The sequence below is a fragment of the Botryllus schlosseri genome, chromosome 1, assembly GCF_051294905.1.
Source record: "Botryllus schlosseri isolate E-star chromosome 1, Bs_hap1, whole genome shotgun sequence".
In the NCBI taxonomy this organism is placed as follows: Eukaryota; Metazoa; Chordata; class Ascidiacea; order Stolidobranchia; family Styelidae; genus Botryllus; species Botryllus schlosseri.
Window position 1 is genome coordinate 10,118,828 of NC_137236.1, and position 24,698 is coordinate 10,143,525.

Consider the following 24,698-nt stretch of genomic DNA (forward strand, 5'->3'; position numbering starts at 1 on the left):
TAAGTGACGTGTCCAGTGGGTTTGATTGGATTACCTTCGTCAAACGAAATCCATGGGTATCCGTTCCTCGATCGTTCTCTCAATCAGGTTTCGCATAAGTCAAGTTAAATCGGCGACAAGAATGACAACACCAAATACTGTTGTATGCGCGAGAACTGAAATAAAAATTATGTTTAAATGAAATAACACAAAAAAACCGTTTAACTTATTCACGTTGGCAGTATGAATTTCCACATATAGTAAACTCCTTCAGAAGTTCGATATTAATAGCATTTTGTTTCAGTACGCTACGTTTCGCAACCCATATACGATGGCGAGGCCACGACCGCTCGACCGGCAAATAAAAACAATCCGGTGAGAGTTTGAACATAAAACGCAATCTGTTCCTGGTGTGGCTACTGACTTCGTTGATGTTGGCAATATAGGTCGTCGCATTGCAGGCATTTGTGCTCGAGCAGAAAACAGGATGTCGCTATTTCACTCCTCTTTTGTACAGCCGGTTTACCGTCATAGCATTCAGTAGGGCGGTTATTTTTTTACCTAAAAACTCAATATTTACTTCATTATGGCATTTTCGACATTAAAAGACTTGATTTTGACAAATATTTGCCATGATGTATGTAAATTAGGCGTTTTGCACACAGTGTTAAAATCGTACTACTGTTCTTCGTTTCTGGTGTGAACTGCCTGTTCTTACGAAGTAGCTTGACCAGAAAAAACTAGTGTTTCGTTTGAATGTTTTAACGAGACTTGAGTAAAGATGAGTAATTTCATATATTGCAAAATGCTTGATCAATTCAAATGCCGAGTAACCAAAATATTAAGAATTAGGAGATTACAACATAGCTGAAAGCTCATGTTCAAGCCGAAGTTCTGACGGTACTGCAAAGCGAGCGAATGAAGTCGTGACTGAGATAGCATGTTAAATAACCTTTTCTGACGTATTTTGAAACATCCACCAAGTAAAATTTAATCAATCTAGTTCGTATTTTGGTATTTTATCGCTTCAAAACACCATCAATCATAATTTCGAACGGTACAATGAGAATCTGATGTTATGGAGCTACTGTGAAAATTACTTTCGTCTCCGGGTATTGTACATAGACACACATATTTATAACATTGCGGAAAATGTGTTGTTATTGGCAGCGTCACGTCATAGATTCATGTTAAAATTTCGACTCATATCTAGCCTTTTACCCAAGATCGTGTTCACCAGAATCAGGAGAACCAGGACCTTATCTGAGATTCCGACCATGACCAAGTTCTGACAGTCCTGCATAATAGCGAGCGACTGAAGTTGTTATTGGGATAGCAAGTTAAAATAACCTTTTCCAACGTTTTTTACAGCCACCGTCAAGTGAAATTATCATGGTTCTAGTTCGTATTTTCGTACTAATTGAATAGAAATGCGATATCTTTCAGCTCTCTTTTCATGCTGTAAGTCGGTGATGTCTGCATTAAAGGCGTTTTTTAGTTTAGTGCTGGATCATCTAGTAGCTTAGTTCGCCATGTTCGCAAACCGGCGGCCTGTCACACACAAAGTATATTACTAAAACGCAGCAAAATAAGGGCATTGTAAGATGCAACAAAAAATGGTAGAGTATAGACAGGTTTGTTTGTTTGTGTGGGTTATTCATGGTGTTTTTCGACTACAATGGCCAATTTTAAATGACTGACAATCAGCAAAATAACTATTGCAATACCTAATACATTATTCTGGGTAGGATAATGTTCATACCATTTCTTGTAAGGTATAAGTTTACCTGATATTAACCATTATTATCCAATAGCTTATACCACGGATCTCCCAATTTCATAGTTCGGAAGACCCCACGAGCCACAGATATGCTACAACAGGGATGGTCTGCCAAAACGAACACCACAATTGCCGAGTAAAAGGTGGCTGGTTTAGCTAAACTCGCAGCCTTACTGTCCTCCGTCATCGTAAATATATACATTTAGCGATGTATAGCAAATCGGACGAAGTGCGGACGATGATTCACATTCATGGAATTTGACTAAACTGATGATATTAGAAGAAAGTAATCAGTTTTTAAGTATTAGACACAATGCAGGATGACCAATTGGGCATCTTATCGCAAAGGCTGTGGGGTGTATAATTTTAGAGCTAGCTACACGCGATCGGGATTCATGGGAGTGAGAGCGACTGAAGAATGACCTCTAGAGAGATTGAAAGATGTCCACGAGAACGGAAAAAGCAAAGACCCAGGGCCAATATAAAATTCGTGTCGTGTAGAGCACAAGGCCTAAAAAGACTCGCAAGCAATCCTCAATCTCCTCGGTAGACTCGCTAGCTTGGTGGTGATTTGCGTGATCGGTGGAGGTATCAGCATTCGGCAAATCACTTTGCTTGCCTGCATCTTAAGCGGATACGCCACTCTCCTTGTTTCGACGGGAGTGTTGTTTGAAGTATTCGAACTTTTAGCTGCTGGGATGTTTCTGTCCGGATCCGCTGCCGGAGTTATAATACGGTATTACTAATACCGATAACCCAGCTGGTGTCCGTTAATTGATTTCCGTAACATGATAGAGGAAAGGCGACAGCAATGTCATCGGCTGCTAGGTGGATAGCCTCTTTGATGTCTAACTTGGTTGATACAAGAGCAATAGGGATTCCGTATAGCCATCAATAGTTTCATAATTTATTTTATATTGTCATCAACTTCCGAAAATATAGGTCGCAGATTTAAGATTGTTTTCGCTTCGACATTTGGGTCATTGTCGTTGATACTGATTGCTATAACGGCGGTACATTGCAACTGTATGTACGGCCTACGAATTATGAGATTTGTGTTATCCAATTTCAACAGTGAGTATGTTCATTGTTCAAATGTTCTTGTTCTGTTGATGTTCAAGGCGAGAAGCATCGAACATTACTATACTGAGGTATCTATGAAACTTACAATTATTCCAAATCATGAGCGCCATCTGGCGTATTCTCGAGAAGTTGTGAAGAAAATCGACACAAAATTGCCCTGCGCCAGAATCGAACACAAGCATAGCTTATATATGTGAGATGCGGTAGGTTTTTGATGGCATAACATTATAATTATTCTTCGTTGTTAGGTTTTATATCCTAATTGTATTCGATGATGTGATGACCTTATTATGAAGAAAACGTTTAAATTAAACAATCACCAAGTTTCATGACGAAATCATTACTGATAGTTAATTCGAATTTAGTGCCTCGTCACAGATTCCCGGAATCTATCGCAAATCATTACGGCTGCTGGATAGTAGACGTGTTTTCAACCAGTTTCCATGATCTCAATTTTACCTTAGAGAACATGCATTCGACGCATGTCGGGTGTGCGTTGTTTACTATCTTTTGCAGTGACACGCATGAAAGCTGAAACCATACCGAACATGGTAATGATTCTATGTTCGCTATTTCGGCATTGTTCAAACCGCGTATTCGAAAACAGCTTAGTAGTTTAGTTAAGTTGGAACAAACCACAATGGCTCTTGGCTGGACCTGGATACGAGGCATAGTCATAGTTTGGGTTATAGTAGGCTAGTACACGGATCACCATATGTATTACTAAATGGCAGCAATAAAATGATAACATTAATTAGGGCTCGTGCCGGACATGTTGAGACAATATCGATTGCATGCCGTAGTAGGTAGGGGCATTTATTTGAACCCATGTATTGCATATATATATATCAACAATAAAATTGGACAAAACAATAATCGCTCATTAATAGAAGCACATTGACCTGCTATAAAATATTAGACTTGTTTAGCATCTTGTAAATATGTCCAAAGAAACATAATAGCCATCAGAAAGCATAACAAAAAGGGAATCGGAAACAAGACACCGAACGCGGAGCTGTAATCATCCATCAACATTGAACACACGTACGCAGGCTCACGCAAAGAGGTTACCTACTCGGTAGATGTAATCTACAACAACTTCCAAAGGACCTTCATGTACTACTGAACAATCCTATAATGGTACATCCATTAATAGATTATGTGATATTGACCGGAAGGGGAATATAACCCCCAATCAACCCTCCCACTCAGGCCTGGCGCACAAAGCCCTAGTTGCTGAGCGCCATAATACCCCATATACGTATACGCAGGCTGTGCTAAATGCCATGAACACAACTCCACCTGCCGTCAGGATGCTATACGATTTTAATCGAATGGGACTAGTCAGGTTGGCAGTTATTCCCGATCCGCGGTGTTTCAGACAAATCGTCAACGCAGAACGGGTGGACGTTAAAGTCAAATACGACGAGTAAACACCAGCCAGGTTTTTTTAATGGAAGCAAGCTACTGAATCAGTGAAGCTTAGGATCAGCAGTGACGAAACGCGAAGTATTGTCAGTCTCGGTTTGGAAAATCTGTCAAGAATTTGACCAACTATAGGCCCCACAGCAGTTGCGGTTACGATTCCAATGATAAACAGCAACCCCACAAACTGATCGTTCAAATAGGGAAATTGTTTCAAAATCAATTAAGATATAAGGGTGGCGCCGTACGCTCTGTCGGACATCGTGAAAGCGTACAGTATAAAAAATATCGCGTGTGGGCGATAGGAGAATAGAAATGCGACCTCTTTCAGCTCTATTGACAGGCTTTAGGTCGGAGATGTCAGGACTAAAGGGCTATTTTCGTTTAATGTTTAATCATCAAGTAATTCGCTGAACTCGCCAACAGGCGGCCTGTCAGACACAAATCATAATACTACAACAACGCAACAAAATAAGGACATTAACGATAATGACCCGAATGTCGAAGCGAAAACAATCTTAAATCTGCGATCAATATTTTCGGAAGTCGTAGAGAATGTCGATGTTTGCTCAAGCTGTTGATGACTATACAGTATTTTCATTGCTCTCGTAGCAACCAAGTTCGACACCAAAGATGCTAGCCGCCTTGTAGCCGATGACATTGCTGTCGCCTTTCCTCTTTCATGCAAAAATAACCAATTCACGGACACTAGCTGTGCTATCGGTATTATAACTCCGGCAGCGGAACCGGATAGAAACATCTCAGCAACTAAGAGTCCGAATATTCTTAACAAAACTCCCATTGTAACCAGTAGAGTGGCGAATCCGTTTAAGACGCAGGCTAGCAAAGTGATTTGCCGAAGGCTGATCCAACCACCGATCACGCAAATCACTACAACGCTTGCCAATCGAGCGAAGAGATTGGCGATTGCTTGTAGGTCGGTTATGGCTGGCTGGATCGATTACGAAATATCTCGACGTAATATCGTTGACAAATGAGAATGATCCGAAACCGAAGACATCCAATACGGCGATGAAACACACTATCGATGAAATGCCCCATCTTTTCGTCACGACGCGGTGCCTTTCCCCCTGCAACGGGAATGTCTTGTCGGATTCTGAATCATAACCGCTGCCATTCGATTTCGGCAAATACTCGACCTGCCGTCTCTAACTCGGTTCCGTTTCAATTTATTTTCCGTACTGGCTTATCAATTCAGGAAACAACAACAACAACAACAACAACACTGCAATTACTTGAGCAACGACCGCGAGAAGGATCATTCGTGCCGATACGGAAGGAAGAAACACAGAGAGAGATACGCCGTGAATACCTATTTCTGAGAAAATAGGGGATGATATAATGCGACAAATTCTATTTATTTACTGAATGAGAAGCATAAACTTCACTGCTGTCATCATTTACCAGTTGCTGTACAATGCACATATTTCAAACGGTTACCATTGTATCAGTTAAGGATGCATCTCTAAGTACTAGTAGTCGCTTTCTTTAATTTTCAGCATGGCGTTGATCAGAGGCACGATCTTGGTTAGTAGAATTGCGGGATGAATGATTAGTAGAATGACTAAATCATTTGAATTTTAGGTTATAGCATTTGTTTTACCCACAAGTAGCCCGCCTATATATAGTAAGTCACTGCATGTCTTCATTGCCTATACGTCTCATGACATTCATAAAACACAGCATCAGCAACCGCTCATTGAACATCTGTGAGCTACAGTATGATATGTATCTCATACATCATACATATACTCATATTATATCAGTGGTTCCCAAACTGTGGTGTGCGTACCACCAGTCTTTCTCAAAATTCTCTCAGGTCGTACGCGATAAGCATCAATTCAGCGGATCGAGATATTAATGAATTTTACAATTCGATGAAGCGAGATCTGTACTAAATATGAAGGCTGCAAAATCAAGCATAACATAGCTTACTTGATTAGGCTGTCGATGTAAAATCGGACAACGTCATATATCCCCAAATTTTAAGACCCTTGCATTGATCTATCATAGAGTGGAGCATGGACTGGAGTCGGGCTGGATATCCGGCTTAATTTTCGACCAGAGCTGGTTCGGAGCCGGTTCAGTACTTTTTTCGATACGGCCGAAGTCGGATCGGGGCCGGAACAGTACCTTTTACTAAGAATATGATAGCCTTACCCTCGTCTGCCCTAGGATCCGTGGTTGAAGTACGCTTGGGATGGTGTGAACGCGAACCTTTTTCAAAGGTTCTGTGTGAACGCGAACGTGAACCTCATGACGTCACGTGACGTCATATTGCTAATTACAACCCTACATTTCAGTAAAGTGATAGCCCATATTAATGCGCACGATAACTAACGACTCGGGCCACATGATGCCACAATGCTGACGTTTTAAACGTCGTCAAATGTATCAACTGCGGGGGCAACAAAATGATACAATAATCCCATAAAATCAATATCTTCCGTCGTTTAGCAAACAATTTGGACGAGGACTTACAAGGGGATATAAGCTTTCGCCTTAACGGTCCAGGCCAGACGGGACAATACATTGGGCGTCTGAGTATTGCTACGTTAATATTGAGCAGAGTGTAAAACTGGTTTCTATATTTGCTAACGATATGACCTCATTAACAAGTTATGCAGCAGTAGCCAACACCCAAATTGCACGGAATTGGTTTTTATGATACAATAAACATATGAATTCAATATTGACCCTGGCCCCGTATGCCTGCTAAATTTGTTAAATCAGACCACAATATCAATTTCATTGATTGGTTGAATAAGCATCATTCACTGACTACCTACATGTAGTGGATTTCACTCTTGATGTTGTGTCATTTTGGGTCAAGCTCACAGCTAGAAGAGAGTCACTAAATATTCACAAACGGAAAGCTGTATATTTCGAGCAAACTTTTGTAGCAAAGCAAGCAAAATATTCAAGATTGTCAAGGTCCATACTCGTTTAGTGTTGATATTGTTATGCTTCTATCGACATGCACAGAGTGGCCCGCAGTCGAAATGCAATAAATTTCAACCAAAGATGTTACAATGTTCAAAGTGAAAATATTAATATGTGAAAAAGGTTCACAGTCCAGAACCTATACCAAGGTTCATTTGTGAACGTGATCCTCTAAATGTCTGAGGTTCACACAGAGAACGCGAACGTGAACCTCACGTACACACCATCCCTAGTACACACGCCAAGGTGGCTTAGATACCGCGTTCAACGGAATATCTTCAGTCAGATTTATGTCAAAATCGGGCTTAGTGAATTCTATTTCTGTCGTGTACGACATATTTCCTTCAGAACATCGAATGACAATGACCAGTATAAAAAGTACGATCTCTGCGTGATTGCTGGAGCGTGATGTGTTTGTGGAAGTTTCATTACGGTGGCGTTCTGAAGAAAACGGCTGCGGCCATTTTTTTTCGTTTTGCCCTTCAATTTGAGATCACATAATTTTTAGAGTGCAGTGCCCCTTTAAAGTGAAACTTTCCTGGAAATAAACCGCATGCTATTACTAAGTCCAAGTTGGCGTAATTATTTCAGATAATGGAAGGGTTTGATCAGTGAGTTTTTAATGACATGTTAGCATTGTTTCAATCAATATTCAATGCAATCTTGTGAGCAGACAACACTGATCAACATAGCCATGGGGCTATTTAGACCAAAATCTCCAATTTTCGCTGTAATGGCTAGATAGGAAGGCGGCTCAGTCGTACTATAAAGTTTAGAAATTCAATCTACTTGTTATTTTCACAGGGGCACACAGAAGACTCTTTTAAATCAAAATACAGCAACAGCACTATATTTAGGGTATCAGATTTATCATAGTTATGGACTTTCACGGATATCGTGTACATAAATAAACTCCAGTCATGTACAGAAGTATTTACCTGGATACTCAAATAGAGTGGCATTGATTCAATCAGTTTTACGTCCACCATCTATTGTAAATTTGAAATATTCAGTTGGAATATTTTATTAATAATTTGTTTTAAAGCACAATTTATTTTGTACGATTTCCGCATCTAAGCAATTTAGTGCAGTTTCTCGAAAGGTTCCAGCAATGGTCTGCCATAATATGTTCATCCCATCTGTCCCAATATCTTTCTTTTGTTGTTTTGATGTCTTGGTGGATCTTCTCTCCTTACTAATCAACAATATCATCAGGAAAGATGCCAAGATGACCGAACAGGAAGTGAACTTTTATGCTCATGTTTGTTCCAAGTTTTCTATATGCAGAAAGAAATTTAATTTTCGGACCAGCTATTTATTGCTGGGTGCTTTGTGATCATCTAAAATGTTTTATTTACTAGACCTTAGGATAAATTCCATGCAAGGAACTCCTTACTAATATGAAATTGGAATATTTCATCCGTATTCGAATCTGAAATCTATCAAATATACCAGATTTAAGCTTCTCGTTTGATAGGGATGTAAAAGGTATACCCATTTTGTTGACTCGGTGAAAAATTATCAATTTACAACTAAAAGGAAATGAGACACATATGAGTATTTTAGTTAAGCTTTTCAAGGACAAATTTTATAGCTTTATACTCCTCTTTAATCGTGGTAGAATGCAGGGTTGTAATGAATCGAGTTATGACGATTTTGCGATGACTCGACTTGACTCGTGTCATTTTCTCGAAATGCAGTAATGACTCGACCGACTCGAGTCAATCTGTGTATTGACTCGACTTGGACTCGAGTCATTGCCCATGACTCGAACCAAGTCATATGACTGGAGACACAGACGGCCAAGACAGATATTCATCATAATTTCGAATAATAGTAAAGTAATCACCCTATTGGGACTTCGTCTCCTGGTACTAGTACTTGAAAATGTGTTCAGAAAGTCTTAGAATTGAGGAAAATTTGTATATTATAAATGCCAAACATTCAATATCACCAAACAGAGTTATAAAAATAGAGTTAAACAAGATTTTAACTGGAAGCTGAGCAGTCAACACATTGACTCTGACTCGGACTCGAGTCATAATACCATGACTCGGATTCGACCCTCTGCTCGATGACTCGGACTCGGACGTGACTCGGTGGGAGTGGAAAATGACTCGACTTGATTTGAGTCAAAACTATAAAACTGAAATTGACTTGTGACTCGGAGCCTTGTGACTTGGTTACAACCCTGGTAGAATGACTAATTGATACAGGAGAATATGTATTACCGTTGTGCAAAAGTACAATTTTTAGGCTTGACAAACTGCTTTTTTGACACACAAATATTCCGCACCAGGTCATGTTAATATTGATAGAATGACTGAGAATGACATGGGGGTTTTTCATCGTCAATTATCTATTTATGCGCAGTATAAAATTAGAGAAAACTATAATTTTTGCCCATCAAATGAAATATTCAAGGGCTTTTTAGGGGTATAAATATTTTCTGAACAGTAGCCAATAAGGCAAAATGTGATATTCGTAATCAGCAACCTCGAAAACCACAGAAACGGCTCTCTCATTTTTTACATTTTGTTGACCAGTGTAATTATTGTCGTAGTTTTTCGGACCGGATAATGGTCATTTCTAGAATCCGGCTTTGTAGTCGTACCGGAGTCGGACCAGAGCTTTAAAAACAGGATTGGAGAAGGACCAGAGAATATGTCGATCCGCTCCGCTGTACTATGGCTGAATTTTACTAGTCACTGCATGTTACTTTTCGAGAGCAGTTAGTATCAAATTCAGGATCCTCCCAATATTATTATCAATTATTCACATGCTGTATATTGCCGAGTGCCATGCATCAGAACAAGAATCGTGAGACACGTTACAAATCTACTGGAGGGGCACAACCTCAAATATCCGATTTCCATAAATCTTATATTACGACCGATCTGAGAATACTTTTTAGACTCGATTGCACAAAACCGAAAAATATTTCTCGCTTAGCGCGGTCATTTTAGGTATAAGAGATCCGCGCAACTCGTAAGCGAAATATCAGGCGGTATAGACGTATCCAATAGTCAATCACTGAATAAATCTGGTATTCTTGGCAAACCGCGTATGAAGGACACTGACGATTTTTATGCTGTAGATTGTACATCTTAGGTGGTACGGGAACGCTGTATAAAATATTAAAAAATGAAACACGGGTAACCAAAGTTTGGGCAGCACTATATCTAAGGTTACACTTAAAACAAAAATGAATTCATGGGCCTTCATGGCCCCATACATTTTTTTATTGATTTACGAAACCTTAATTATGGCGTCACAGTGCATTGTCATTGCCAATTGAAACTGTAGGGTAAATATCACACCTTACAGGGGTATGTACCAATGTGGTGACCATGTATGGCTCCACCTACGCACTTTTCTATACCACCTTCCAGACTAACCAACACGCAAAATGACGACTAGATGCAATTGTAGAAAGATATTCCGCTACCGTGATACAGGTGTTTCGTTCAGTTTTTATGACAATTTCACTGGTAAAAGTGATACAGACTTATCCTAAACTACGCTATACTTTGCAAAGTACAAGGTTTCTCATGCAAATAGCGTCGCTGGAAAAACTGTTAAGTAGAAGTAATGCAGAGACGTAGCCAGTAAAGTAAGTCAGATTGAAAACGTCGAAAAGTAGAAGTTGGCTACTTTGCTACTGTCCAACTTCGAACACGTAGGGGTGGCTGTTGGAATAAGATTAAGGAAGAGCCTCCATTTACCCATGATGTCTAGTCTATGCGGCCGTCGGTAAGTGCCAATGGTCGACAACTAGTGGCATATTCCTCATATATTCTCTGCTTTTTGCGTTGTCTGATAGAGAAGCATTTCTTCAACCGATGAGACCAAAACACGTATAAATATGCATTACGAATTACTGACTTGTAAATGAGCTATCAAGGGTTGGAGATGGAATCTGAATTTCAAAGGAGGTGGGTTTGAGTTTGAAACGGGACGGCTTCTGACCCGCAAGACCCTGGCAACGTTCAGAGGTGGTCAGTAACGAAGTACTTCTACTTTTTCGAAGTACTCAAGTAGTTATCCTCTACTTCTGGTACTTACTCAAGTAGATCTGATTTTCGCTAATTCTACTTCTACTTCTTAATATTTTGTGATCTACTAACTTACTTTTCGCTATTTTCAGTTTGTCAAGTGGTAGTAGTTCAATCTTCAAATCAGGAAGATAGCCTGAGGAATACCGGGGCTGTTTTCACGGAGTATCAACATTTAATTTTCATAAAATATTAGTAAAGCCCAGAATTTTTGTCGCTCGTCGCGCGCAATGTATACGGAGTGGCCAGTATGATCTCGAAAGTATCGGTGAATATTATTTAGGTAGAGGATTGGCGCAGTTCCGTTCACACCACATCGTCGCCCTTCGCCCATATCAAATAATTGATCACAGTATATATGGCTCATCATAACTTTTGAAACTGATGTTTCGTAATCTAGCATTTACTACACTGTCAATTTGAGATCCCAGAATCGCGAAATTATCCGCTTGAGGCATCACAAAGGAGAGCTTTCAGCGCATGGCCGCGAAAAAAGCTAGGCGCTATAGAGAAAATTTCTCTTTTTTTCCGCTTTGCGTAAGTTCTGTGTTGCCCGTCTCGCTCTTTTGCGATTCAACGTGCTGGGAACATGACAGGAACTGATTGTGCTGCAGATTTCAAAACTTTCTTGGTGAGTAACGGTGTTGCATCGCGCCATATCAAGAAATTGAAAGGTAGGTAAATAGCTTCAGCATTAATGTACCCTGTTATATAGATATCTGATATAAAGTACGATCCTAATCTGTATATAGTTCACGCATAGCTAAAGCAATATGCCAGGCTGTTATAACAACTATAGCTATAGCTCTCCGCTTTGAACTTGGAACATTGCGTAACTAGCGATTAGGGCTGGGCACAATGCTTATAGATCGCGGATTTTGAATGAGTATCAATTAACTCTTTCGACGCCGCGTATCCCCATATGTTCGCTAGAGATTGTCTTCAAAACGCCGCGTATCCCCATATGTTCGCTAAATCGAGAGAGCGTATTTTTGTCTCGAAAATCTGACATGCATTTTTGCGTCCATGGCCGTCGGGGCATTGTGCGGTAATGAATTCAAAATTCAAGACTTGCTACTAAGAAACAATTTTGCTGGATTACCTGTTCGGAATAGTAACTTTATTTGATATATATTTCCACGTCGGTAATGATTTTCAACAGATGCCAATACCTAAAGACATTTTACATCATTATCACTAATCTTTAGCGACACATCGCGCGTTAAGTTGATATACGGATCTACTGAAGCCACCAAGTCAGTACATGTACTGCGAGAACACAGACTTCACACCAATATATACGTATTTATTCATGTTTTTCAAACGTAAAATTGCATCGGGAGATGACGAGGACTCAACGGAGACAAATAATGATGTTTTGGTGCAGATCGTTGCTTGTAATCGTACACAAATGGGCTCCGTCGGTATGTTACTGCGCCTGAAAAACAAACTTGAGTACCGGTACTAGCAGAAGTCTAATTTTCGAGCCATTATTGCGGATTTGACGTCACAATGATAACCTTGAAGCATCGACGGCCGAAGATCATGTCGGCAGCAGTATTTCACGACGGTTCTGAACCTCCGCATTGCCATTGAAAAGGAATTAACGATTTAAGGATAATATAATATCGATATAAAATATAATAAGAATATTCTGTGAAATTTACAACGTCACAGCTAATCTATAAGTACCATAGAAACACCAACAAAATCCATACCTTGGCAGCAGCGCGCCTGAAATCAGCCCAACTTCAGTTCGTACCGAAGCCTGTCCTAGCAACACGACAGGATCAATTAAGGCACGTTACGCATCATTAGATAGATATCGTTCGCGGCTACAATACGGACGTAGGTATGTCTCGGTAACTAAGGTAGCGACGAAGTTACGATCGGTTGAAATTGGGGTTATTTGGTGAAAATCGCGGCGTTTTGAAGACAATCGTCAAATTTAGCTCGGCGTCGAAAGAGTTGAACTGATTCAAGTGTATAGTGGTAAAAGACGATATTTCGCCATGGGTATCAATTTTTCAACGGGAATTGAAGTTGTGATACTTATTTCTACTGTGTTAGCATTGATTGGCCGTATTGCAGCGTACCAAACATAGTAAAAAGCTTTGAATCTTGTCAATTTACATTCTGTTATTTTGTCATAATGCGTGGTCCTAGAATACTCAACTTGAAGCATGAGTCGTGATCCATCAATGCACTATGGCACTCGATTTCGCCCAGCCCTACTAGCGTTGGTAATCTACACAATTTAGTGAGCAGTTGTGATCGATGCATCTTGTACGGGGTTAAATGGTGTTAAGAATTGTGATCTAGAATGTTTTTCTTTTCATTTTGTCTAGAAATAATTATATTAGAGTGTCGTAAATGTCAAATGAAAAATCATGTTGGCTGTGCCCATTTCGTTGGGAGTTCAGATCGGATTACAAAACATTTCTTGTAACGTCACAAGGACCATCCAAGTCTGATTTATACATGCAAGCTTGTGATAAAGACTTTTGGCAAATATTCACCATTGGTGTGACGCGCCATCTGTTGAATCTGCAAGAAGTAAGAAGCTAATCAACTGAAATGTGATCATGCAACTAAGTCTTGTTGTTTCAGTTGTGGAAAAAGTTGTCAACAAATCAAGGTCGAAACAATATAGTCGATGAATCAGCCTCGATTGCTGAATCGGATACCACCTTGCCGGGAGAAGCGTCGGTTGATGAGGATTTAGATACCACCATGCCGGTAGAGCCGTCAGTCAATGACGATTTAGATACCACCGGGCCCGTAGAGCCGTCAGTCCGTTGTGATTTAGCTTCTTCAGAAGCAGCTATGCCAGTGAGTATTTGATGAAATTTTGCAATGAATTTAGCTAACCTGTCTGCCTCAGCAGTCCATACTTCCTCGAAGACGACAACTCGACAGATCTCCTTATTCTAGTACAGTAGTTCTTCAGTTCTTGAAGAATGGGTCGCGACCCAAACATAGGTCGCGAAGGGTATAATTTTGTGGCGCGACGGTACCAGAGCGGTCTTTTAATATGTATGTAATATTATATGAGGTCATTGCAACAACAAAAATATCTTCGCTTTTCGCGCGATTTACTGTAGTTGGTTTGAGCATATCAGAGGTCACTGAGTTTGGTACCACGGCCAATAAGCGAGACACGCGGAGAAGTCGCCACCACAACATGACTTGAACATCAAAATGTGCCGACCTTTGCATTAAACCAGTGGTTCTTAACCTTTTTCCCTCCAGCGCCCCCTTTCAAAAATTATCGTGCTCCAGCGCCCCCCCCCAACTTCATAATGTAAGGAATGTAATAAAGACAATGAGTAAGAGGGAGGTCCGTAACAGCACTTCGTCAACCCCCTAAAAACGATTGCCTTGCGCAACCATAGCGTGATAAACCGAACTTCTGAGGGCTTAGCCCCCACGAACCCCCTATCGTGATTACCAGGCTTCCGGGGGACTTCACTCCCAGACCCCCATTAGGCTGTCCTCAATTTGCTGAAAGCCTGTTAGGTATCCACACTGAGGCAGCTATTGTCGCCTAGTCGCGCGAAGCGCGAAAAATTTCAATAATTAATGATTTAATTGGTCAATATCATCGGGAATTGCATGTAAATTGAGATTGATTTTTATCCTCTCTCTGCTCACGTAAACACATTTACCGGTAGAGCTGAGTGAGGTGCAATGTGCCCTCTAAGCTGCGCACGTGCGCAGTGCTGTCACGGTCTTTGCGCACAGAAAATCTACGTTGCGCACAACAAATCCGAAGTTATTACCTTTTTTTAGTCGATACGCACTGTTGTCCAGGGGTCAGCGCAGTGAGTTGTTGAGTGTGCGCAGACTCATCAAAACTTAAAGCGAACATTGTGAGGCTTCTTGGAAACTGTAGGGCCCGTTACTAATAATTAAACATATTCGGGGGGCGAACCCGTTGGTATGAATTCGTTGCATGATGTTATTTCGTGACCCCCTGTCTGCAATATCAAAAAATATAGAATCGCGCAACGGGGATATCGCCCAACAGGAATATCCCTGTCGCCCAATCGTACTAAACTAAAAGACGCACACGATTTCAGATTGGTATTTCTTTACTGACATATAATTTTTCCCTGCCAGATGGAATTCGTCTTCTGGGGTTCAGATTGCCAAGACAGGAACATTCGGTGTCAGTCATTTAGGCGCCCATGGACAATTAAACCTATATGTATTTTGAAGGCTATATGTAACGAAGTTTTCGGTGTTAATTTGCTCTGAATACTCATTAAGGATATGTCCTATCACCACATCATCTACTGCGAAGCCATTTTTCTCCAGCGCCCCCCATACCGCCCCCCTGAGCCCAGCGCCCCCCATATCGCCCCCTGAGCGTTTCCGCCCCCCTTCAAAATCGCCAGCGCCCCCTGGGGGGCGCTGAGGGCAAGGTTAAGAACCACTGCATTAAACAAATTGATTTCAAATTTGATTTCATGATGAGATTTTTTTCAACATTGGATTCTCTGGGAAACACCGTCAGAGACCTGGGACGCTTTAGTGTAGAGTTGTACAACGAGCGGTTGCCGGTTTATGAGGCCAAAACCCGTCCACGCTTGGACACATGATTATATGGCGTTGGGCCAACATACGGCTGGGCAAAGTGCGGTGCCAAAAAGTTCGGTGGCGATAATTGACCGTCGTTGGGTGGCCAAACCATTCGTTATTGATATAATTATTCGGCACCCAAATGCATTCATTTTGGTGTGTGTTGCTTGGGTCACTTGGAAGGCACTTGTGGAAAAGTATCCGTGCTTAGGATCTACCTTACAGAACCCCCCCTGGGTAAAGTAAACTGGTCTCATTGGTCTGAATTCATTTGCACTGATCATCTCATTTTTTTCTAGAAAAATATCATCACGAAACTGTCTCAGAAATTGAGAGCGCTCAGACTTCTAGACAACGTCCTGCTTTCTTTAAAAACGCTTCCGTGTCAGGTAAATTACTAAATAGTATGTAATGTGTGTATAGAAGTACATAGTTTGTACTGTGAGTATATAGAAGTAGTCGTGTGACGTGCGCCGGTTTAATTACAACGTAGTTTGTACTGTGAGTATATAGAAGTAGTCCGGTGATTTGCGCCAGTTAAATTACAACGTAGTTTGTACTGTGAGTATATAGAAGTAGTCCGGTGATTTGCGCCAGTTTAATTACAACATAGTTTGTACTGTGATTATATAGAAGTAGTCCGGTGATGTGCGCCGGTTCAATTACAGCGTAGTTTGTACTGTGGGAATAGAAGTAGACCTGCATTGTTAATGGGCATAAGAGCGTTGTGGGTAGGAAATTAGACCAGACCCTGTTTGCGGTAGCACCAAGCCATCTGAGTATTGTGTCCCTACTAATATTTACACATTCAGGTGGATTCAAGTTGACTGTTAAAGAAGCCACTCGTCAGCTGCAAAAGGAATTCGACAACGAGGACTGCAACTGGCAGAAAATCGTGACTCTTTTCAAACAATTGCATGAACACCGGCGTGCTCAGCTAACGAAGAAACGGATCCCTCAATGAAATTCTGCAAACGTTCCCTTCCTTGGGTGATATCAGACTGGTGGGTGAACGCATGTATGATTTATCATTAGGCCTCTGCGATATCGAGTGCGGGTCAGTGTATTGACTCTGAATTGAGTATTAGGGTCGAGACTAGTATTCCTGTATCACTCATTCTGATGTCACCAACATGAATGATGTGGGGTGGGAATTATGTGCCTTTTATACGGCCACAAGGAATAAAGTGCCCGTTCTTGATATAATACTCGAAAAACTCATATTTTTACAGGTCAGGAAAGATTTCTGGAAGTTGATCGCACCAATTGATGAGATGAGAACTAATTACACAAAAATGATGCATACATTGGATAAGATATTTATGGTAAATTGGGACTTGCAAAGCTATTATGATTTAGAACTGATTGATAATAACTTCTCGACTTTTTTGTTTTTCAGTTCAGTGTGAATGATCAACTGAAAAATCTGCTTAAAGTACAATCGCAACTCGCCGATGGCAGAGTAAAGTGGAAGAAGACCGACGCCAGCCTGAACTCTGAGAAGAAGTCCACAGTATCTGCATTGTCAGTGGAACAGGTACTTGATTATAACAAAGTTTATATAATGATGTCAATCACTGATACATGCAGCTGACTGTGCGGCAGTGGTGAGCGAGATAGTGTAATGGTAATGCGTCCGGCTTCTCGATCGGTAGGTCGTGGGTTTGATCCCCGGCCGGGTCATACCAAAGACTTGAAAATTGGTATCCGCAGCTATCCTGCTAGGCGCTCAGCAATCACGAATAGCATGGAGGAGAAAACAAACGGGGGTGCAGACTAGATGACCTCGCGGTCGTATCGCAACTCCGTCGTCTGAGCATCTCGATGATGCAGGCGAAAAAGAATACCATATCTCTCTTTTAAACTGAGGGGCATGAAAGCATATGAAGGGGGGTGAAAAGCAGTGGTCAACAACAAAAAGTTTTCTCGCTTCTCGCCATTTACGTAAAATTCATAGTTATTGTTCTGTGTATACTCCTAATTTTGTACTTGAGAATTTTCTCATTACCAGTCATAACGTTCCATGCAATCAACTTTTGTGACATGACGATAAGGGGGCGTGAAATTTTACACTTATTGTGTGGCGTGTCTAAATAACTTGGTGAATTACTGGTGTAGAGATGTTACCCCTGTTGTTGACAGTCGTATGCATTGTTTGAATTTTTTTTAAATATTTCAATTTCAGGCTCAAGATACTCAAATCCACTGCAAAAGATCACAACCTCCGCATTTGATTGTCGCAAAGCACGAGAATGGGAAGATCCAGGGCTGGATTCTGGCTGATGGCCACAGAATTTCGTGTCAAGAATATGATACGGTCTTTGATATGCTGATTAATATCATGGCATGCTATTATGCCTGGGACCTATCGTATCCGAAAGATTTTCAGCTTTTGGCTTTCGTCCAGCATGTCGTAATAGGTGACAAAAGTGCTCAATATGTGTCTACCAAATTGGCGGTTTCTTTCTAAGATTTCAACAATATGCTCCAGAATAAGACTTTCTAAGAACGGATTTCTCACTACATTCGTTTTTTTAATAGTACTTCACAAGTACTACAAGTTCGTTACATGGTACAAATCCTGTATAAGGTCAATTTTCTCACTACATTTGTTTAGTGAGTTATACTTTCAATTAAGTAGCATAATAACAAATTCTGTAATGAGTTCAAGTAATTTTTCCAAGCTGGGCTTAGCATGTGGTTTATTTCCATGCGGGTAGGGCTGCCATATTCTAATTAAAAAATTCCGGCTACGATTTATGCTGCATGTCCTATTTCTTGCCTTCAATTTATTTTACTGCAGTATGTTCATTTGCACACACGTTCATTTTTCCGTTTATAATAGAATGTCCCATGCGGGATTCAAACAGTTTGATTGTCGAGTACACCAGGTGATTTTAGCGTTATTGAGAGGACAGAACGGAGGTCGACATGTACGCCAGATTATTTAGTATCCTATATCAGGCCGCAGTGAGGTATCACCTAGATCGGAAACACCTAAATACGGAAACACCTAAATATGGAAACACCTAAATATAAAGCACAATCGGCATCATCTAGGACATTTTACGTGGGATCTTTTTTGACGAAAAAAGTGTTGTCTTTTCTGATTTCAACGACATGAAAAAAATTACAGTGTAGTCATATCGTAATCTAGCATGTCCATGGCGTGTCCGAATCTGGAAGAGTGGACTCTGACTTTTTTAGTTTTGGAGCTGTTTTAGCATACCACCTTTGAAACTTTCTGGACTAAAAACATGAAATACATGTTCGGCTTTCAGAAGTAGTATTTATATTTCACTTTCAACTCCCAGTATCATATAATTTGAGTTATAATTAATATCAGTTCTTTTGTCTGGATAACATGTTGAAGTATAAAAGCAAGTGTAGTAATGCCTTTAATTTCTGGAAATAAAGCTACAAAATATTGCATTTTTATGGCCCCCCATAATTTTTATCAACGTTTACTAATCGTGCAAAGTGTTTACCCCGTATCCAATAAAACTTCTTCATATTGCTCTTCGACTAAACTACGGGCCTTGTAATATGGGGAATGGCGTCATACCATGATATTTTCTAAAACGTGCTGTTCGAGAAAACAGAGTATTAGCATCGCATTTCCATGTCAACACTATCATTTTCATCCCATGATGTGGACGAATGATTATGCTATCGAAAATTGGATACCTGCTGGTGCTGGTATGTATCAATACGAATCAAGCTCGTCACCTATCGCATACGGTAGCTCAATTTGCATCTTTTTACAATCCATGTGAACGGATTAGGATCGTTTTCACTACTACTTACTTACTTGAGTGCTTTTAAAGTCAGTCAATTCTACTTCTACTTCAAGTAGTTTAAGGTTGCTTAAAGAAGTACTTCTACTTGTACTTGAGTAGATTTTTTTCGTCGCTACTTCTACTTCTACTTGAGTAGATTTATTGACTACTTTGACCACCTCTGGCAACGTTACTGTTAGTAGTGACGGTTGGAACAACATCACACCACAGAACACAGGTATCACGTTTCATGACAAACGACGATACGTCATGTTCTCCAGTTGTTGCTCTACAACAGTGGTTCTCAACCGGGGGTCCGCGGACCCCTGGGGGTCCGTGAAGCATTTTCAGGGGGTCCGCGAAGCCTCTAAGTTTGCAACATGATTGATTACCTAATATTTTAAGCTATACGAAGCTCATGAGGCAGATTGGCTTCGTAACTGCTAAATTTTCAGGACTTCCATAAACAGAATGGTCGTCTGAAATGAAATATCGACGCTAGTGGTTCTTAACCGGGGGTCCGCGAGACCTCTAAATTTGCAAAATGACTTATTACCAATTTGTAACTTTTTTAAAATTAGGGAAATGACGAGGCAGTTTCGCTTCAAAACTACTAAGGCTTCAGGACTCACATCAATAGAATGACACTATATGATATGCATTATCCGACCATGCAAACTAACTTTTATTACCAATAGCATAGGCCTACTTATGCAAGCATATTGTAGTTTAGAGATGTTTTGTTTAGGTTTGGTTAAATTATTTTTTCCTAAAAAGGGGTTAAATCCACATCATGAAATCCATTTTTTCCTGTGATATAGCCTACATATGTGGCAGCCCTGCTCTATAATACTGCCCCTTATATCAGTTGTATAATAATTGCGTCGTGGTTTCACTTGCTCTTTTGTGTCCAGCCGCTTCGGCGGTATTAGGACACTTGATAAAGTCTCTCCAGCAGTTGCTGAATCGTGTGTGATTAACTCAGGTCTTTTACACATATAACCACTATATATTCCAGAATATCTTGAAGATGAGCTGCAGACAGAAACGACTAGTCTGGACGTGATAACTTCATTGAAATCTATTTCTCAATTTGGGTGCCAAATAATATGTTTCGATGACACACGAAGGTGTCGTCGGAAGAGTCAGGTGGCAATGTTACATTCGCCTCAACCTTTACCATTTTGAAAATGGATTTTCGGCACTCTTGTTCATATCACATCGAAATGCGTGAATTTTCAAGACACGGCCACATAATTTAAGAAATGCAGCTGCAGAATACACTCCGGAATAATAAAATTCCAGCCAATTTCTACATACAGTATGATTTTATTGTCAGGAACGGTCATTATGTCGCTTTTTATCACAAGCCAATAGTTGATATATGCAAATGACAGATGCCGGTGGCAATAGAATTGGGCTAAATTTGAACTAAAACTTGAGGGGGTCCGCGGGGTCCGTGACGGTTCAAAAGGGGTCCGCGAAGACAAAAAGGTTGAGAACCACTGCTCTACAACAATATTTCAAGTAAAATGCGCAAATAGAACTAGAACTGCTTTCCAAACTATGCAACCAGAACTAGTCAAAACCACTTGTTAGTTTACCGTGACATAACTAGATCTATAGTTTGTACAAGTCTTCTGTGGCCAATTTTTGACCCATACACTGAGAACGACTGTACTGTAGTTTGTCAGCATAAATCAGATACAACAGTCCGGCGTTAGTTCTTGCTCTGACAGCTTCGACGAATGTATAACGACATTTGCCTCTTTCACACGTATTCATCGAATAAGTTACCGCAATATGTTGTACGAGTCTTGAAAATGTGCACCGGAGGCACGCAAGATTATGAAGCATGATAGTGACAGCATAGTGTCCTATATGGTGTCGACACAAGCAAATCGCACGGTTCAATGAAATTGTAACACGTCACAGTTTCCATTTGGCTACAGGCAATTTGACGGTGATTTTTGACCGGCTTGCCGAGCATTAAATTTGATGAATCGGGTATTAATCGAAAGCTGACGCTGTACTGCTTGCGAAAATATAAATTTAATTTCACTCATGGCCCTGGAACCCCCACAATCAGCCCCAAATTATTCATTGTCGAGTAGATTGGCAGTGTGACGCAACAATGCTGTCTGGCGAAACGAGAGACTAGCTCAAGAGCAAGGATGCGGCCGAGCGGCGAGAGTGGGATCAGCTGACGTCGCGGCAATAGCAATGTGCAATCGCGCCACAGAGAAACGCTGCGCTGTTGATACTTTTTCTATGCGCTTCGGTACAAGCGAGCACACACCAGCCTTTCCTTGACTTGTAAGGGTAAACTGGGTCCACAGAATGTATTAGGGCCCTACCAATTTTCGCGCAATATCCTTCAGCTGATAGAGATATGTAGGCTACGTCTAAGTAGTCTACATTGGATATGTCAGATTATTATGATATCGATTGCCTTAGCCCGCTTGTTGCGTAGGGCTCCAGAGATGCGTGGCGCTGTTGATACTGTATTTGGTCCCTACCAATTTTCCCGCAATATCCTTCAGCTGATAGAGATATTTCGAGTAAGAAAAATATACTTTCAAGTAATAAGATTCACTCAAGACAGCAAATTTAGATAATGTAAATATATCATATTGTAGTAATACAACTACAGTGTTGAGTTTTCACTCTAGTCCCCATAAGCACCACGTCGGTGACCTTGACACCAAATTCCGAGAAGGCAATAAAGTGCAAACTCTGTTGGGCCGAATGGACAATGGACATTCAGTTATTCACAGATGCGAAAAAAATAATGCAAATCCGTTTTACGTAATTACTTAAGTTGCATTAGGAATATAATACAGGCTACAGAATGAATATAATTCAAATAGGCCTATATGTGATACCACTGTATTGCTTTTGACGCAAAAGGTCCCCAGCATTCAAAAAAACTGTTTGGTGATTGAAAAATGCCAAACCAAATTCCAACGTCAACGCGTTTATAGTGATATCAGATATATTCCAGTGAAAAACAAAGGTATGAATTTGGTGGTAACATTTTGGAATCATTTGGCAGGTATGGCCCGCAAGCTTTCTAGTAACGGATTGAATCCGGACAGCGATACCACTTTAATTCGACACTCCTGCTGTTAAACTTTATTCAACAATCAACATTTTACCTGCTGCATTCGCGGACCAAGTCCTACCCATACGGATCAAATAAAAGCTTGTAATGTATGCTCATGCTCAATGCTCCTTGCTCACACTTAACCGTAAAAGCGACTATAGAAAGTATCGACACCCGCCATCAACAGCGCGACGTGTCTCTGGAGCCCTACGCAACATGCGGGCTGAGGCAATCGATATCATAATAATCTGACATATCCAATGTAGACTACTTAGACGTAGCCTACATATCTCTATCAGCTGAAGGATATTGCGCGAAAATTGGTAGGGCCCTAATACATTCTGTGGACCCAGTTTACCCTTACAAGTCAAGGAAAGGCTGGTGTGTGCTCGCTTGTACCGAAGCGCAGAAAAAGTATCAACAGCGCAGCGTTTCTCTGTGGCGCGGTTGCACATCGCTATTGCCGCGACGTCAGCTGATCCCACTCTCGCCGCTCGGCCGCATCCTTGCTCTTGAGCTAGTCTCTCGTTTCGCCAGACAGCATTGTTGCGTCACACTGCCAATCTACTCGACAATGAATAATTTGGGGCTGATTGTGGGGGTTCCAGGGCCATGAGTGGAACAAAATTTATATTTTCGCAAGCAGTACAGCGTCAGCTTTCGATTGATACCCGATTCATCAAATTTAATGCTCGGCAAGCCGGTCAAAAATCACTGTCAAATTGCCTGTAGCCAAATAGAAACTGTGACGTGATACAATTTCATTGAACCGTGCGATTTGCTTGTGTCGACACCATATAGGACACTATGGTGACAGGCTTGTAGTAAAATAAGCACAATGTTCATGACTAGCACAGAGATCTGCATAACAAGGTTCCGCTGTACCAATGCCTCTCGGATTTAAGCATTTACCCGTTTATTTGAGAGAATGTAGTAGTTCATTTCGACGCCTTCCCATCTTACAATTCGATCACAAACATCTGCAGTTTTGAAATGATTAATTAACGGAACCGCACATTTTAAACGGAATGAAACTCGAAGTAATTCCTGTAAATGTTTTTGCAGGAATGATACAAGCATGGTTAACGATCCCAGCCTCGATGTTTGAGGTCGGTTTTCCGAGTAAATGATTTCTCCCGGATATCGCATTCATGATTTTAGCTACCAACATGCATATCCATATGGCACTTGAGATTCCCTTCCCAGTAAATGTTTTCCCAAATATGGCATATTTACGAGTTTTAACGCCAGCATGTATGTCCCTATGACGCGTGAGGCTAGTATTCTCAGTAAATGCTTTTCCACACAGCACATTCATGATTTTTGAGGCCAGGATGCATATCCATATGAAGCTTTAGGCTACCTTTCCGAATGAGTGCTTTCCCACAGATAGCACATTTATGATTTTTGATTCCAGCATGCATATCCATATGACAGTTCAGGTGATTCTTTCGTGTAAATGTTTTACCACATACATCACAGTTATGATTTTTAACGCCAGCATGGATATCTACATGACGCATGAGACTTGTCTTCTCAGTGAATGCACTCCCATATACGTCACAGACTCACAGGTATGATTTCTGACGTCAATATGGATATCCATATGACGCTTGAGGTTTTCTCTCTTAGTAAATGCTTTCCCACATATATCACAGGTGTGATTCTTAATGCCAGCATGGATATCCATATGACGCTTGAGGTTTTCTCTCTTAGTAAATGCTTTCCCACATATATCACAGGTGTGATTCTTAATGCCAGCATGGATAATCATATGAAGCTTGAGGTGACCCTGCTGTGTAAATGCTTTACCACATACATCACAGCTATGATTCTTAATGCCAGCATGTATATCCATATGTACCTTGAGTTCTCCCTTTTGAGTAAATGCTCTTCCACATACATGACAGGTATGATGTTTGACGCCAGCATGGATATCCATA

The 24,698-nt window shown here is 40.7% G+C and overlaps 2 protein-coding genes and 1 long non-coding RNA gene across 13 annotated transcripts in view; 2 read left to right on the forward strand and 1 right to left on the reverse strand.

Annotated features, from left to right (window-relative positions):
* LOC145453615 (uncharacterized) overlaps nt 1-24,698 on the forward strand; it is a 371,639-nt gene that overhangs the window by 129,122 nt on the left and 217,819 nt on the right. The window lies entirely within an intron of this gene.
* On the forward strand, nt 11,699-18,740 carry LOC145433121 (uncharacterized). 6 transcript variants are annotated; one of them, XM_080310103.1, is made up of 7 exons: nt 11,699-11,917; nt 13,897-14,118; nt 16,170-16,259; nt 16,683-16,874; nt 17,103-17,195; nt 17,270-17,407; nt 18,056-18,740. In XM_080310103.1, exons 1-4 carry the CDS (start codon nt 11,876-11,878, stop codon nt 16,695-16,697), a joined length of 369 nt encoding a protein of 122 aa, XP_080166229.1. In that variant the 5' UTR covers nt 11,699-11,875; the 3' UTR covers nt 16,698-16,874; nt 17,103-17,195; nt 17,270-17,407; nt 18,056-18,740. The 6 variants fall into 6 exon arrangements, with proteins under 6 accessions (XP_080166229.1, XP_080166205.1, XP_080166213.1 ...); XM_080310062.1 differs by lacking the exon at nt 11,699-11,917 and adding an exon at nt 12,734-13,842; XM_080310079.1 differs by having other exon boundaries at nt 11,699-11,960; nt 13,897-16,259.
* LOC145433602 (uncharacterized) lies at nt 12,572-13,063 on the reverse strand. 2 transcript variants are annotated; one of them, XR_013913151.1, is made up of 2 exons: nt 13,005-13,063; nt 12,572-12,724 (listed from the first exon to the last, which is right to left on the reverse strand). It is a non-coding gene; the product is annotated as an uncharacterized LOC145433602 (long non-coding RNA). The 2 variants fall into 2 exon arrangements; XR_013913149.1 differs by having other exon boundaries at nt 12,572-12,736; nt 13,005-13,055.